Source organism: Phalacrocorax aristotelis, chromosome 2 (genome assembly GCF_949628215.1).
Source record: "Phalacrocorax aristotelis chromosome 2, bGulAri2.1, whole genome shotgun sequence".
Taxonomy (NCBI): Eukaryota; Metazoa; Chordata; class Aves; order Suliformes; family Phalacrocoracidae; genus Phalacrocorax; species Phalacrocorax aristotelis.
The window spans coordinates 58,883,467-58,899,323 of NC_134277.1; the positions used below are offsets into that span (position 1 = coordinate 58,883,467).

A 15,857-nucleotide genomic window follows, 5' to 3' on the forward strand; every position below is an offset into this window, starting at 1 on the left:
CCTTATTGCTACTCAACATGCAAAAGGAATGTGTGCTAAATTTAAACTTACTGGAATCTAATGTAAAAGTTTTAACATTTTTTTTATTTATAACCAAAATCCTCCATTTACTCAAATTCAGTTTTCATAGCTTTGGATTTCTATGTTCCTCCCCTTTTAAATAAATCTATCTGAACAAATTAAACACAATCTTTTCCAAGGCAGGAATGCAGAGCGTATCATTTGCTGTCCACTTCCCTGCAATATATTTTATATTTAGGCTCTAATCCTACAGAATATAATTAAGAAAACAAGCATTTAGTGGTGCAAGACAGGGTCAGGGTGCACGGAAGGTCAGTTTTATTATAAAGTAACTCTTCACAACACTTACAGGTTGAAGCAGGTAAATCAGTGAGCACTCCTGGATGACTATCACTGGAAAAGGAGTGATATTTGTTGCATGAAAAAGCGTTTCCACTGATGCCATTATTTGGTCAAAGCGTCCTCCAAGTCCGCCCAAAGTCACAATCACATCAATCTAAAAGATAAGACAAAAGCAGACACCAAGAAAACTTTCAGGCATGATCTCTAGACCCTGAAAATCAACAATAAAATCACTGTGGTGAAAAAATAAAGAAAAAATAACTACTGACTATACAAAAGCAAATGTCAAATACAGTTATTTACTCCCATTACCGATAAATACCATTATGTGATTTTTGAGGCTGACTATTAAAGCTCAGTAAATTCATGGCCAACATGTGGTACTTTTAAAAAGGACATAACTGTTCTCCCTAAAATACAAGCCAGTCTTTGCAGGTACTTATCTGTCTGCCCTGAATATATAGAGCCTAAGATGTATCACTCCACATCTAAGCCCCTCAGCTAAGTGTGGTATATCTGAGCCTTAGCATATTTCATCCCCAGATCTTAACATCATTTCAGTATTATTATCCTCACCACTTATAGAGCGAATAAAGGAAATTTCAAGTTAGGGCCATTGTATGTCGTTCTTGTTCTTGCCACACAGCGTTTTAACGTACAAGCAATCCCACTCAAGATTAAAAGTCTATTGAAGTAGGAGGTTCCACCCCAAGCAACCAGCACATCATCTCCCATATGGTGAGGGCCAGGACAGGAACAGGACCCCTCCCCTGTCCCAGTCCCAGACCTGAAGAGCACCACTTGACTGCTTGCAATAGGCCATGGAGTTGGACTGCTGTTGCTCAATTCTCTCACACTCCATCAAGCCTCTGAACACTTTATTTCCTATAAGTAGGAAGGGAGTATTTAAAAGCCTTGGTTAAGAGCTTTTGGGTCCTCAGATAAAAAGGTCACTGAGTGCAAAGTTATTATTATTATTACTTCCATAATGTGGATCAGTTGTGTTCAGTAATTGTATTTTAAAAAGCTATCACTGAGTAAGTCATATCTAGAGCCCTAACACACTGCAGCAATAGAGTCTTTAGAAGCTGTCTCAACAATGGCCATCTGGTGAAGTTTCCAAGTTTATAGGGCTCAAGTCTACGGCCACTGTGATTACATGAAGTTTTACTCAACCCAGGAGCCACATAACGGTGCTCCGTGTATCTGGAATGATGTATTAATAGCATCAGTTTCTATTTTCATTACCAGGGCTAGGGCTTTACGATTCCTTTGAATATTGGTTTGCATGAAAATTAAGCTCTTTTCTTTCTGGTGAAGGATAATACCATGTTTCTCATCACCATCACGAAAATACTTGAGAAGTCAGAGTAATAACAAACAGTGAAACGAGAAGAGACTGTCTTCTACTGCAGAGAACATGTATTTTCTGTGCAGATTACAGGTCACACAGACCTATTATACAAGCAATAGAATATGAATGGTAGGAGAACCTACCCTTAAACAGGGGGCAAAACAGCAAAAGCTAAAGGCTAAGCTTATGGCTAAGCCACAATACATTTTCCATTCTGTTGATTCCAGTGTAGAAACAAACTACTTCTGTTTGACTGATGATGACTGTGATTAAAAAAGATGGGTCAGCTATCTGAAAATAATATTACTGAAAACACCCACCCACAACAGTTCCCTACCAGTCAACTAGCAGTAAAAATGACCCCCACCCCAATGGAGACCATAGGGAAAATATGCTACATTAACCTAGAACCACAGGTGAAGTTAGGGATCAGTGATCCACATATACGTTGCTTTTCTTGTGAGCAATGGGACTGAAGCTTAAATATTAGCCCAGCCCAGTCTTCAAAAAGCTGAGCAACTACTGTGTAGTTTCTTGTTATATATGTCTCACCATTCATGAACTTGTTTGTTTTGGCTTTGACATTTTCTACAGATCAAAAGGTAAGAACGAAGGAAACACAGAGTTCCCTCTGACTTGTAATTAAAAAGATGCAATAACATTCTGAATGTGTCGTCTTTCTCTTGTAAAACTGTCAGCATGTCAGACAAATCCTGCTCTGTTATTCACACACGTGTACTTATCGTGAACTACAGGGCCTATCTGAAAAAATGAAGTGCTCACTGACTGCATCTTTTTGTGATAGAGATTGTCAGAGTACTGCAAGTTGAAGAAAAACATAACAATTTCTGTATTTTAAAGTATGACAGAAGTGATCCCGAAGTCCTACTCTATATTCAACAGCAACAGTACAGTGATCTTGTGGATTGGTGCCCAAAAAGTAAGAAAATAAAACCTATTTAGCATGGAGTAGATCTGTTGAAAAGGTATTCATAAAACAGAGGTTTGGGATTGTGGCACCTTGGGACAATGCTAATAAAGATATCTAAAAAAGGAAGTAGGTATTATTTAGGGTTTGCATGGATTGTGAAAAATATATGACAGGTACGCAAACAAACTCCGCTGGAGTTTGAGAGGAGCAGGCAGAAAGAAAAGCTAAAATTCTGCTCTTCTGCGATGGTTGACAGTCCTGCGTTTCACTGTATCGTCTGGGTAGCAGTGACAGGCATCCAGATACTGCAGGACTTTTAAAGCCTCTATTTGAAGGTCTAGGTATACACGTTTTTTATTTAATCAAAACACAGAGAGGCTAAGTCCAACAAAAGCCACAAGAGCCTTTTCCTCCTAAAGCTATCACCTCTGTTAAAAAAAACCAAAAGAACACAAAACTCACAAACTAACAAAACAAATCAGTTCCTTCCCTGCAATCACCGCTCCTCTTGCTCTGCCAAGCACTTAAGAAAATGGATGTGCCATGAAAGCACATACACAACTCTTGGTCATTCCAGAACCTAAGACAAAGTGAATATCAAAGCACAGGACATTTATATACCCCCGTGCTACAGACAGGAAAGGCCATTCATTTTTCTACTGTGATTTCCTGTATAACACAGGCTACAGAATTATACTGTTACTGCTAATCAGCCTAGCAGGTAGCATTTGACTAACACACTGTACTTCAACTGAAATATCCATGCTTCACTTAAATGTCCTGTCACCAGTCCCCTTACACAATTTTTTTTCACACAGTGCTGTTCATTTCCTGAAAAAAGGATAAAAAAATCCTAAATAGCTACAAAGAAAAGCTTAGCTCATTACAGCACAGTGTAGAGGGCACCATATTCTCTTAGACTATCTATAACCTGACTTAAACATATTGCAAAACCTCTTTAAAACTGAGCAAGAAAGAGTTGCAGATCTAAGGGTGGGGTTCTGTGATATTTAAATGATACATTGATACATAGTATCTCTTGAAAGAGTTTTAGGAGTCACTAACAAACAGCAGGTCAGTTGAAAGGAGAAGGGAAGCGTAAAGAAAGACTGTACTGGCAATTCAGGGATGTACTTCCTCCTCCTCCTCCCCTAGGCTGTAACTTAGAGGGCGCCACCACGTCAGAAAGAAGTTGCTCAGGTTCCTGCTTCCACTCTCACAGAGACTACTGAAACGGACAACTTGCTGTAAACTGTTTGCAGACTTGCTAAACACCACCTTTCTGTGAAAACTGGTCCAGACGACATTCCTCTTTCTGGTGTGGATGAGTTAAATACAAAGAAGATTTTCACCATATGATTGAGGAACAGGTATTTAAGGAAAAGCACAGGAAAGGAAAGGACACAGGAAGCTGGGATCTGCCTGTGGTGGGTGAAGAGTGCAGTATCTAGCTTAGTAATGTCAGCATTACCATGACATCCAGGAGTGAAGTCCAAGGCTTGAACTGACAGCAAAGGATGCCCATTCTTTTCAAAACTCTGCTTGTTATCTCTGGTAAGAAATCCTCTCCCCAGGGTACAGGTAGGGCTCTGACCAGACAACTGAAAGGACTTTCTTCCACATGAGCTCAGTTTCAGCCAGACAACTTGCAAATGAATATGCCTACATCTCAGAGGGGTGGGTAGGTGAATGGGAACACTCTTACTGACAACAACCAGTAGCACTGAATGAACCACAAAAAAGACCTGCCCTAAAGTAAAAAGGGAAGGCAACAGTAATCAAAATGCCATAAAAGCTCTGGAGTCACAAATAAACTTCCCTCCCCCTGAGACCATCCACTGCTAATACCTAAGATATTTCTATGCCAATTACAGGTCAGATATGTATCAGATTTGAACGTAGCTTCCTTTTATCACCTTCTCACTTCACTGATACCTTTTCACCTTTCGCAGCCTTTCCTAATCTCCTACCATTCATAAGGCTATTCCTTTAATTTAAAATTTTGGAGGAATATGATATAGAGAATAAAATTATTGTAGTAACATGCATAGTATGTTTAAGTATACTATATGCTGCTATATATATATTCTAGTATATTATATGCTGAAAAGCAAACAATTTAGTAGTAGTGTGAATGGTACATTTACTATTGCTTTATCGCTTTGACAGTGTATCAATTTTGACCAGTTTACAAGAATAGCATTTTTTTCTTCATAAGGCAATTTTATCAACTCAGGATGTGGTTTGAAAATCCAGATACATCCTTTCTGGTCTCTGCATCAGCTTCAGTACTGAAGACTTTAAAACACAGCAGCACTTTCCTTGATAATGAATAAGCCAGAGTAGATTTCAGCTCATTCTCCCATAGCTGTATTAGAGCTCTTGTCCTGGCCAGATCACAGTCATTTTTTCGTATCATCCACAAAACTGCAATGTAAACTTAATGAACTATTAAAATCCCACAACCCAATGCTGATTATATAGCAAGATATTGTCCATTTTAGTTGATTATACTGACTCTCTAGCTCAGCGTTTTTCATAAAAGGTATAGCATTCATTTCCTACAGGAATGATATGCCCAGCCACATAGCAGCATCTGAACTTTGCTCAGGTATAATTCTCTTTACTCTAGCCAGAATTTGCTCATTGCTTCAGCCATCTGATTCTTCATGGGAACAAGAGCTCTCAGCCGAAGGCTGCCATCCTGCCTGTGTACCTGAGATGACAACCTTCAATCAGCTACATCGTCACCTCACTGATTCCACTAATCTTTATATTACATTGTTCCGGCTCCTTCACAAAACATTTCTTGCTTCTTATGGCCATTTTCTTACATCTTCTCCCAAGTGCTTTTACTATTTGTAACCCTTTTTATTTCAAATAGGAGGCTAATTCTTTCTACTAATGATAATGAACATGCAGACAGATTGGATTTGTCTGATTAAAAAGGGAAAGATAATCTTAAAATCCAGTCACAGATTTGAGTAGTTGGAAACATTTTAATCTTGGTTCTACTATTGACTTGTGTTTATATCTCTGGTCAAATTACTTGATTTCATTTCAGTGCTTTGGCTTTGCTCTCTCCTGCAGGTAAATGGAATGTTTGAGGGTGTATATAACATCATCTGGCATAAATTTTGTCGAACGTAAACTTCATAACCATTGACTTTATTCTTTCTTACTTACAGAAATCTAATCTACAAAATCCACGTGAACTGCTGGACCCCAAGCAATCTGAATTTGACTGCTTGCTCTTGTGCTGAATATTCCTGTATGACCTTGATCAAACAGTACTCCAGCCTCAGGTAGAGTAGGGACAGCAATAACTCCCGCTCTGCTACTGCCGGTCAACTGGAGTGCAGCTCTACAACTTGTGCTGCGTGTGAGATCAGGGTCATTGGAACTCCTTATTGCCTCAGATTTTCTGAGTGAAGGGCTTGTCCCTACTCCAGACTGTTACCATGCTTGTTGTAAGTAGGCAAGAGTGCACTAGAACTCTTAGAGCAATCTGTTCACTGAGGCTTGGAGGAAAAATATGTGCTGGTTTTGACCCTGACACATTTATTCTGTGCATGAACAAGGATTCCAGGACTATCAATCATGTGCTTCCTGAAAAATCATAAAATCTTCTCATCTTTTAAAACAGTATGAAAAAACATTGACAAGCATCAGGCTAACCTTTCTGTTCCCACAGCTGAACCACTGTGATCCACAGCGCATATTGCAGTATTACCCCCATGGAAACGTAAAACCAATCACTGTAAACTATCATATCCCTATGAAAGCAAGCCCTGGATTTGTATTAGCAGCAATGCAAGACGCCCTAAAAAGATTATGCTAAAATGGTCTAGAAAATCTCTTTAACGATCTCATATCCACTCGCATCTAGTGCCAAAAGCTGTGTTTGGCACATGCTGTGTTTTTAATCTCTTCGTATATTGCCTCCAGGAGTAAAAAATGGAAACCCAAACTAACTAAAAACTCCCATCAATTAACAACTCAAGGGAGGAAAAAAAAGTGATCCTATCGTCTTCAAGAGAATCTGTTTGTTGTGAGCTTTGTATTTCACAGTTCACGTAACAGTCTTTACTGTCAGTCTTTACTGAAGTAGCCTTCCTTCCCCTCCCTCCAACATGTTTCTATTTTGTCCCAAGATCAGCAGGACAACACAACTACAACCCACCACTTCCCTGTTAGAAGGACCCCCATCCCACCGTGCTGACGCTTGTCATCCCACACTCCTCAACTAGAGCCATCCCGCAGCCCATGCTGAAGGTTAACCCAGTCCCGCAGGGTCAGCAGGTGGGAAGGGCGCTGCACAGGGAAGAGACTCTTTGCTGTGAAGTCTCCCTAGAATGCCTCCATTATTCCCTCAAAGCAGTAAAGATCACAATCCAGATCAGGGAGCCTTGCCTGTACCGTGGCTCCTGCTTCAGCATGCTGGCAGAAAGACAGTCTTGTACAGGAAGGTCCCTGGGTACTTAGGACCTGATGGATCAGAGACACTAATTCTGCCTGCTAGCCTGCAAACAGGATATATGTCTCAGGACACATATCAATGAGAGTGTGTGCGCCTTTGCACACCTGCATGAGCCCTGACAATGTCTCTTTGATTTCCTTTACAGTCCTGTGGTAGGTTGGCCTTGGCTAGCAGCCAGGCACCCACCCCAGCCACTCTCTCACTCCCCCTCAACAGAACAGTGGGAGAAAATAAGATAAAAAAACTCATGGGTCGAGACAAGGACAGGGAGATCATTAATTACCAATTACCACCACAGCCAAAACAGACTCGACTTGGGGAAAATTAATTTAATTTATTGCCAATTAAAAATCAAGTTAGAGAGAAAAGAAAGACAATACTAAAACCACCTTTCCACCACCCCTCTTATTCCCAGGCCCAACCTTACTCCTTCATTCCTGACTCCTCTATCTCCCCCCTCCCTGATCGGCGCAGGGCAATGGTGGGGCTGTGGTCAGCCCATACCAGCCCCTCTCTGCCTCTCCTTCCTTCTCATGTTGTTCCTCTGTTATAGTGTGGGGTCCTCTACACGGGGCTCCTGCCAAGAGCCTGCTCCTGCATGGGCTCCTCTCCACAGGCTGCAGCTTCCACCTGCTTTGGGATGGGGTCCCTCCACTGGCTGCAGTGTGGATATCTGCACCATCATGGTCCTCCATGGGCTGCAGGGTGGATACCTGCCCCATCATGGGCTTTCCACAGGCGGCAGCTCCCTCAGAGACACTGGCCTGCTCCGGCGGGGGCTCTCCAGCGGACTCTCTGCCAGAGGGGGAACGGGGGGCAGCTGGAGCCCCTCCTCCCACTCTCCCCTCGGGGCTCGCAGGGCTGTTTCTCCCTCTTTTCCCCTCACCGCCCGGCAGCGCTCTGCCCTGCCCTGGCTGCGCTTTCCCCGAGGCGTGGCGCTGGCCGTGCCCTGCAGCCCCCCACGGCACCTGGGCATACAAACCCAACTACAAATCCCTAATTCAGCCTAATAACCCTCATCACTTAACTCATTATTATTTCTGCTTCTCTAGAAGGCTGAGAAAAACAGAATAAGTGTCTCACTCGGCCACAGAGCTCCCTTTCCTTTCCCACCACACCTTCATGTGGTTTTGTTCCAGCTCCTGCTCAGACACTGTTCTAGGACACTTGGAAAGTCTACACAGGAGGCTAAACAAACCTGTGGCGTTTCAAGTCAATGGGGTAGATTTTCTGTAGACAAGGGTCGCTATATGAAATGCTCTGCCAGCAGCCCACAGGCGCTTGTACCCAGAAGAATAGAGAAAGCCAACTTCAGCACTATGAGAGGTCAGATCTTTTCCCGTGGCTTCCTGAACCAGATGCATACTTTCTTTAAAACTTATTTTCTGCCTGTTTTTATTTCCATTCTGTCACGTTAAATTTATGTATCAAATTTTAAGGAAAGAATCATAGATTTTTTAAAGGGAAAAATTCTGTGCAAAATACAGAAAAGGAATTTTTAAAATCTGAGTTATGCTTTTTTTTTTTCACTTTTCTGAGTAAGAGTTAATGGCTCAGGCGCTTTCCCTGCATATCTTAACATTCAGCAATGAAGTCTGTATAAATGCCACCACAAACAATGCGGAGCTGCAGGGTACCCTCGCCTTCCTGCAGCAGCATCACGGAGGAGGTAACACCGAAAGAGGCGTTTGTGCCTAACTAGGATGAGACGTTAGCTCTGCTATTTAAAAAGTTTAAACTTGGGTTCACGCAGGTCTGAAGATCTCCCAACAGGTCCCATCAGAACAGTAATATTTTCGGCTGGTCTGAACATTAATCTTCATGATGAACAAGGGGATAATAGCCTGTCGTATTATACTCAAGGGACAGATATAAGACCTGAAACTAAAGATGGAAAATTCCTCCCATGTCTCTCAGGCCCTATTCTGCAAATGGTTCCTCTTTTGAGTGATTTCACTGAATACTTGGGCAGTACAGAATTATTATTTTATTTTTGCATGGGAGTGCAGATTTGCAGAAAGAAGTCTTGAATTTATACATTTGTTTCTAAGAGGCTGGAGATAGTCTTATACTGAAGGAAGTAGGTTAGGATCTTGAATGCCAATTTTCCTTTTCAGAGTAGGTTCAGTATTTATAGATGGTAAGCTAAACACAGCCTGAATAATGTCAGCTTACACCCACTACAGGATCTCTTTTATTTTTCTACACTGTCCTCTAGACCATATAAATTTAGCCATGCACTTAAAAAGAAATGAAGCATGATTTCTTAAACTGGAGGCGCTTGTGAAGCTGTAAACATTTTATGCTCACATCTATTTTGCACAAAATATTGAACTTTAATTGTTCGGTGCTTAGTTGTTCAGTTGTTTAAAAGGGAAGCTTGATGGGTTTTTTAGGCAAGTTGAAGAGACCATCCCCCAAGTCTCCTCCTTAGCAGCGACAAAGTCAAATTAAAAGGTAGCTGATGGAAAAAAACAGCAGTGTGAGCATCAGAACTAGCAAAGCCTGGTTGCCAGTGCAGCTATGCTATGAAGACCCTTCAATCCCTACCTCTTGAGCTTGTGCTACTGCCTTTTTTTACAGTGGGAATACTGTAGGGGCCTTTCACATATTACCAGGCTGCCCCACTTTCACAATATTTAAGAAGGGTTAAATTACTGTAAGCCCCTCCACCCCTTCTTGAGCACTGCTGGTGTCAGCCAAGAGGTCCGGAGTTAAAGGTCAGGGAAAGCCAAAGGACTGCAGTGAGGCCTCAGGGCTATGGGCTAAGCCATTTCTACGTAGCACCAGCCACACACTTTTACTTTGCAACAGTCTTAACACCTTCCTTGCCCCTCTACCCCCAATACTCCTTTCTAGGTAAGGAAAAGAAAAAAAGACTCACCACAGCTTCAGAAGATTTGACCAACACTACAATTTCACTGTTTCTCTTGACTGTTCGAAGGCCATACAATGGTACAAAAAGGGGGAAAATGTCATGGGGATCGGGGGGGGGGCGGGCAGGGGTAGGGAACCAAACCCAAGGAAAACCAGCAAGGAAACATTCTTATATGTACTACTTCAGTTAAGTAAGTTTTCTTGAACAGGATAAAAAAAGAAGCCACATAAAAAGGTTATTTTGTTGATTTCACCTACTGCTCAAAGGACTGGATCACTGCAGTTTATAAAGTTATGAAACTGTTCTCTCTAAAGCCAGTGTTTCTATACTCACAGATGTAGTAAACTGCTAAAGGTCTTTACGAAACTATCTCAGCAATAGCCAAAAACCTGTCATTCATCCTTGACAAGCATCTCAGGGAGAAATCGTATTTGAGATGTAAAAAACGCCCTGTTATAATCTGCAGTTAAAATTTGCTGTACCAGCACAATTTTCTTAACATGCTTAATTATAAAGATAAACTTATGTCCCATAACTAAACAGAATTTCATTAAAATACTCGTAACTTATGGGAGATTTCATAACACCACAGTATTCATGTGTCAATCAGAAAAAGAGTAAACCAAGTTATTTAGGAAAATCGCAGGCAACAAACTGAGCTCTCAGTCCTTGAACTGCAGAGAAATTCCTGGTGTCAAAACCTATGGCTCTTCAAGATGTCTTGCTACAACATCCACCTCCAAGACTCTGTCAATGCAAGCACAGCAGTCTTATGAGAACAGTGGTCTGTCAGTGTAGCCCGACCACTTTCACAGCATGGAGGCAGTTATATCAACTATAGCTACTATCAGGGAAGCCGTGCTCCTGTAAAGCAGAAGGGGCTGGAGAGGGGGGAGGAGAATCACCTCTCCTATCAAAAATAGTTATGAAGAGGACAAAATTGGTGGTTACAAAGGGAACAGTAAATTGGCTGTAGTCACCTCACATTTTCTGTTTCAAATATATTTAGCCTTAGTGACTAAGTTGAGAGAACAGTAGCTGGATTCCTTAATAGCTTTCACAGTCTTGTTAATGAGCGTATCTTTCATCTCTCCCATCCCCTGAACTGCCTAAATAAACAGTATTTTCCCCCCTTGTTCTTTCCCTCCCCAAAGCTTGATGTTTATCTTTTTTAAACAAACAAAAATTAATGCATTCTCCAGAAATGCCACTGTTTCTGCCTTTTTCCTTTAAATTATCTTCCTAGACCAAATACAAGACCTAGCAGAGTATACAAGGATTACATAAGAAAATTTCTCAGTGTATGTGCACTGTGTTCTTGCAGACACCCATTTTGCATTAAATTATTCTAACACAATGATATTCAGTGTGTCCTGATGCCCACAGCTATAGTGGAACCGGTAGACAGGCTGCTTCCTTCACAGGAAATTAGGGTGTTTCTCTTTGGGAGCTGGCAAGTTTTGATACCGTGTATTACAAGAAATATACTTTGCCATACCTTTACAATAGGAAGCCTTAAAATAATTCAGCAGTAGGAAAGATGGGGTAGATACTGCATTCCTGGAAGGTGAATTTGGACCTTAGACTCAAAACAGTCAGCACTCAAGGATATGTCTGTACACCCTATTGGAGGGATTTACTCCTGTTGAAAGGTATTATGAAATTCTACATTTTAGAAGTGGGAATTAACAGGAACCACTTTAGATCCACCTGTTTCTTTCTGACAGGGAAGCTCTGTGAAGAGGATTACTATTAGTAACTCTTGAAAATCTTTTGATACACCACTTCACAGTACAGAAACCTTTTCATTACACGTATTTAACTTCCCCTAAAGTATCTCATTTGCATTTTCTATTCTCCTCCTGTGAGGCATTAAGAAGAAAAACCCAACAGTCCGACAAAAACTAAACACGTTCACTCTTAGCCCTGCCTCCTACTTAGAATTTGGAGATAGAGCTACAAAGTTCACAGTCCTTGTAAAAGCTTCACACTCCAGCTCCATGCCAGCTTTGGTATCTTCCAGACGGCCGCTCCCCTTATTTATGGTATGTAGTTACTTCCCTCTTCCCAGATGCTGGTAACAGCCTGTCCTCTTTCCTAGGCCTTCCTTTAAAAGCCATTCCCGCTACTGTTCTTGGTCCCCAAAAGTGAAAATGAGTAGTGATCTGACATGAAATTACCAACTACTAACATGAGCAGCAAAATTAGGAACTGAAGCTGATATATTTACTGTTACAAAAATGTCACGTCATCAGGAATAACCTCAACTGATAGAAAAAACCAAAGTTAAGCCAAACAGAGCCCAGTAGTTGCAGTAACCCATTCTACGTGGAACTGCTCTGTATGTAAAAAATTATTATCTTTTAAAGTATTTTCTTATTTTACTTTTAGAGTATTTTCTGTTTTCCTTCAGGGTCTTTTAATTTGCATAAAGACAAACCAGAAAGAGTGCTGTTTGAACTCAGCATAGCTGAAGGTGGTACAAGAACATCACTTCATTGTCTTCAGCACTTTATAAACACAGGACTTCACTAACATTATGTTTAGGTTAGCCTCCCTCAACAGAAAAGAAAGTGGACTGATTTCACACTTTCTTTAAAAGGGCAAAGAGACGAATGCTTGCGTTCACTTAAAAGAAGTAATATCCTAGACTGCTGACAGACTGTACCTTTAAAGTGTAATTTTAAAATTGAAATGTTAATACAGTATCCTTTTACTGCAAAAGGTTTTTAGGAAAAGCTGGTTTGGATTTTTTCACTTCTTCATATTGACACTGATGCTTTTATCAATTTAAACACACCAACATTAAACCACTAAAAGGCATGTAGGTTTCAATAAACTTCATTTTTTATATCTTCAGCCCATATAACTGAATGAGCTGCTTTAACTTTTTTTAAGCAGAAAAGATAATAAAGTTAAATGAAAAGTCCCAGAGCTTAGTTTTAAGACCAAATGGTATTTTAGATGAAACAGTTAAAGAAAGCAGAGTTTGTAACTCTGAGATAAAGATAATGGCTTAAATCTATCTTTACATTATGAGGATTCTTCTTGGAGCTGCATAATTGATAAACACACTTCCAATTCTTGCTGGTGCGAGCTGCAATAAGCTGCCTGTGAGTCAGACCAGGGACACTGCTATGGAAAGAGCACTTGATGAAGACTGGGAATTGGAGGATGATCCCCAACTGTACCACTAGAATGCGGGGAACTGTGGGCAAGTTGCTTCTATATTTTTGCTTTCTGATCTGCAAATCGAAGATAATGATGTTCACTTTTAATGCAAGATCTGTTGATCTCTAAATAAGGGATATTGCAAGCATGACTATCATTTTGCCACTGAGTTGGTGTCTTGAAATAGCTTGCGTTACAAGAGAGAAAATTAAGAACAGAAAATAGTAGCAGACAGAAATTACTGTAAATAAGTTTACTTGAAGTTCTTGCAATAAAGAAAGGGAAGTACTCGCATAACCACAGAATGGGTAAAATAGTGATTAAAGCAGTAAAGCAAAATGTGCATACCTAAGTGTTCCATAGACCATAAACAACGTAAAAGAAACACAAGGCAGAAATAAAGACAGAGTTATTAAGACATTAAAAAAGCATCACATAGGGCCAGGAAGGTATCCTGCCAGAAAATTTGTGCATTTCTATAGATACATGCATGTGCATGTGTGTGCATGCATACTCACAGTCATGCAGAAAGAGAAATATCTAACAGCCTTTAGGTTGGAAAGAAACTTCAGGAGTCAGATTCTGTTGGTGTTACTTCACTGCTTCACCCATCCAATACAATCCAATTCACAAATGAATTAGGGCTGTGGAGAGGGAAAATTAAGACTGATTCTATCTTGCACATATAAAGCGTACTGCTTGTTCTAACAGTCACTGCAGTATGTAATTATAAATACATATAATTAGGTGACTGGGATATCACAAAATGACCGAAATGCTACTTTCTGCATGACTTGGCTATGCAACCAAAATACGCAATGTAAACCAGAAGTGGATGACCCTGAGGATTCAGAAACTATTCTAAGAATTTTTATTTGAGACATAAGGAAAAAGCAATTAGGAATTTGTCTAATTATTCTAGAGGACAGAATTACTGCTGTTTATATCGAACAAGGAGTTCAAGAACGAACAAGGTTTTTCTCCCAGATTTGTGTCTCAGTTGACCATCAACTCCAATTGCATCTTCCCTTGTGGTAAAGGCATTTCTAGGGCCTCTTCTCAAACTGAATTTCCAACAACCAGTAAAATCTAAACTAACTTTGCAGCCTGCTCTCCACTGGGGGCACTGAGAGTCTGTTTCACCTTTACTCCCACTCTTAAGAAAGCTGTTCAACATGATTGACTTTCAGTACTCTGTTCCTCTGTTCAAAAGTTATTTGTCCAAAAACTATTTGGGTGAGCAGAAAGGAAGAGAAGGAGGAGGATGGACGTGCAGAGACATGGAAAGTAGATTACACAATCTTAATTAAAAATATTGCCCCTATACACTCATGTGAGCTCCAAAACCTCCTTGACACAGACCTTCCATGGAGGTGACTGATAGTAGAAATTTTATCCATTCAGTATAGCAGATAAATGATAAATTATTCTCTAACCAACAGATAAAGGAACATCTGTTTCAAATACCTCAGCTTCTTACAGTTGAATCACATCCAGACAAACTATATCACAGGATTGTGGATCTATGGTATGCATTGGATGTAATTAATTTCCTATCTTAATGCAATGGTACTCAGAAAGAGCAGCAAACACAGCATGACTGTGGTATCAATTTTTTTTAAAGATAATAAAGAGATACTTTCCTTGTTTAGTAACTTCAACTATAAATGATGGGGAAACAGATTTGTAGTACCTCTTTGTCGTATTCCTTTTCGACAAGTGCTCGGGGTAAGCTGGACAGAGTGGGTAAAAATCAAAGCTGGAGACATACGCATTTTTTTCCTGGAACCAGGAACTCATATTCCACCTAGTTAATACTCTCAATTAAAAGGAAAGCTTTTATAATGTTTTTTTCCAGAAGGAAAAAACCTCACATTGTAACATACAAGTTTGTACTTCAGGCCAAAAACGCAAATGCAGATGAAGAACCCCTTCTCTATCCACTTCTAGTTTTCAGACCCTGGACCTTCCTCTCTTCTCGGCTGTACTTCCCAGGTGACCAGCTTTCTTCTCTGATGAAATTTGCATTCTCCTCAAAGATTTTAGATCTATGGCTTAAACAAGTCTGTTTTCTTACTACTTGACATTTTTAATGCAAGAATGTTACCCATAAATACGCCTAACTCAAGTGCAAATTTAGGTATTTAAAAAGGCTAGAGTTTCAGAGGAGCCAAAGGATTGCATCCATAAACTGAGGCCAATATACGTTGCAAGTGCTCAGAATCTCTGTGTTACTGGGGGACCAGGCATCCAGCTAAGCATTGCATTGTCAGGGCATCCAGAAGAATCACTAAGCCTCCTACTAATGAATTGTACCTAATGCTTCTGAACAAAGGGCAAATTGGAACCCAAACAGGTAATTTATACAATTGTGATAGAGTTTTGGGTTCCATTTGCTTATGTTTAACATATTATTTGTGTAAGTTGAACCAACAAAGTTCATGAAACTCCTTATGTCAGAAAATGCAGAAGACCAAAAATAGAAATGTATGCTTTAGCTAGTGTGCATGAATCAGCTGATAGCATCTTATTAGGTTTTATGGAAGAGACACTGCAAGCAAGAACTAGCTAGGATTTAATGAACACGATACTTAGTTTTAGAAAACACACCTGTGTTACTTCTTGCACTTCTGAAAAACTCAGATTGTATTTAAAGCACATATTACATATAAAAGCATGA

At 40.3% G+C, this 15,857-nt stretch overlaps 1 protein-coding gene across 7 annotated transcripts in view; it reads right to left on the bottom strand.

Moving 5' to 3' along the window:
* Positions 1-15,857, bottom strand: part of TPK1 (thiamin pyrophosphokinase 1) — a 308,617-nt gene that overhangs the window by 109,342 nt on the left and 183,418 nt on the right. For 6 of the 7 annotated variants that reach the window (XM_075083749.1, XM_075083751.1, XM_075083753.1 and 3 more), the window contains one exon: positions 371-517. In XM_075083749.1, coding sequence (XP_074939850.1) covers positions 371-517 — 147 coding nt within the window. Of the gene's footprint in view, positions 1-370; positions 518-13,695; positions 14,949-15,857 lie in introns of those variants that run through there. The other variant, XM_075083754.1, reaches the window with a different exon arrangement.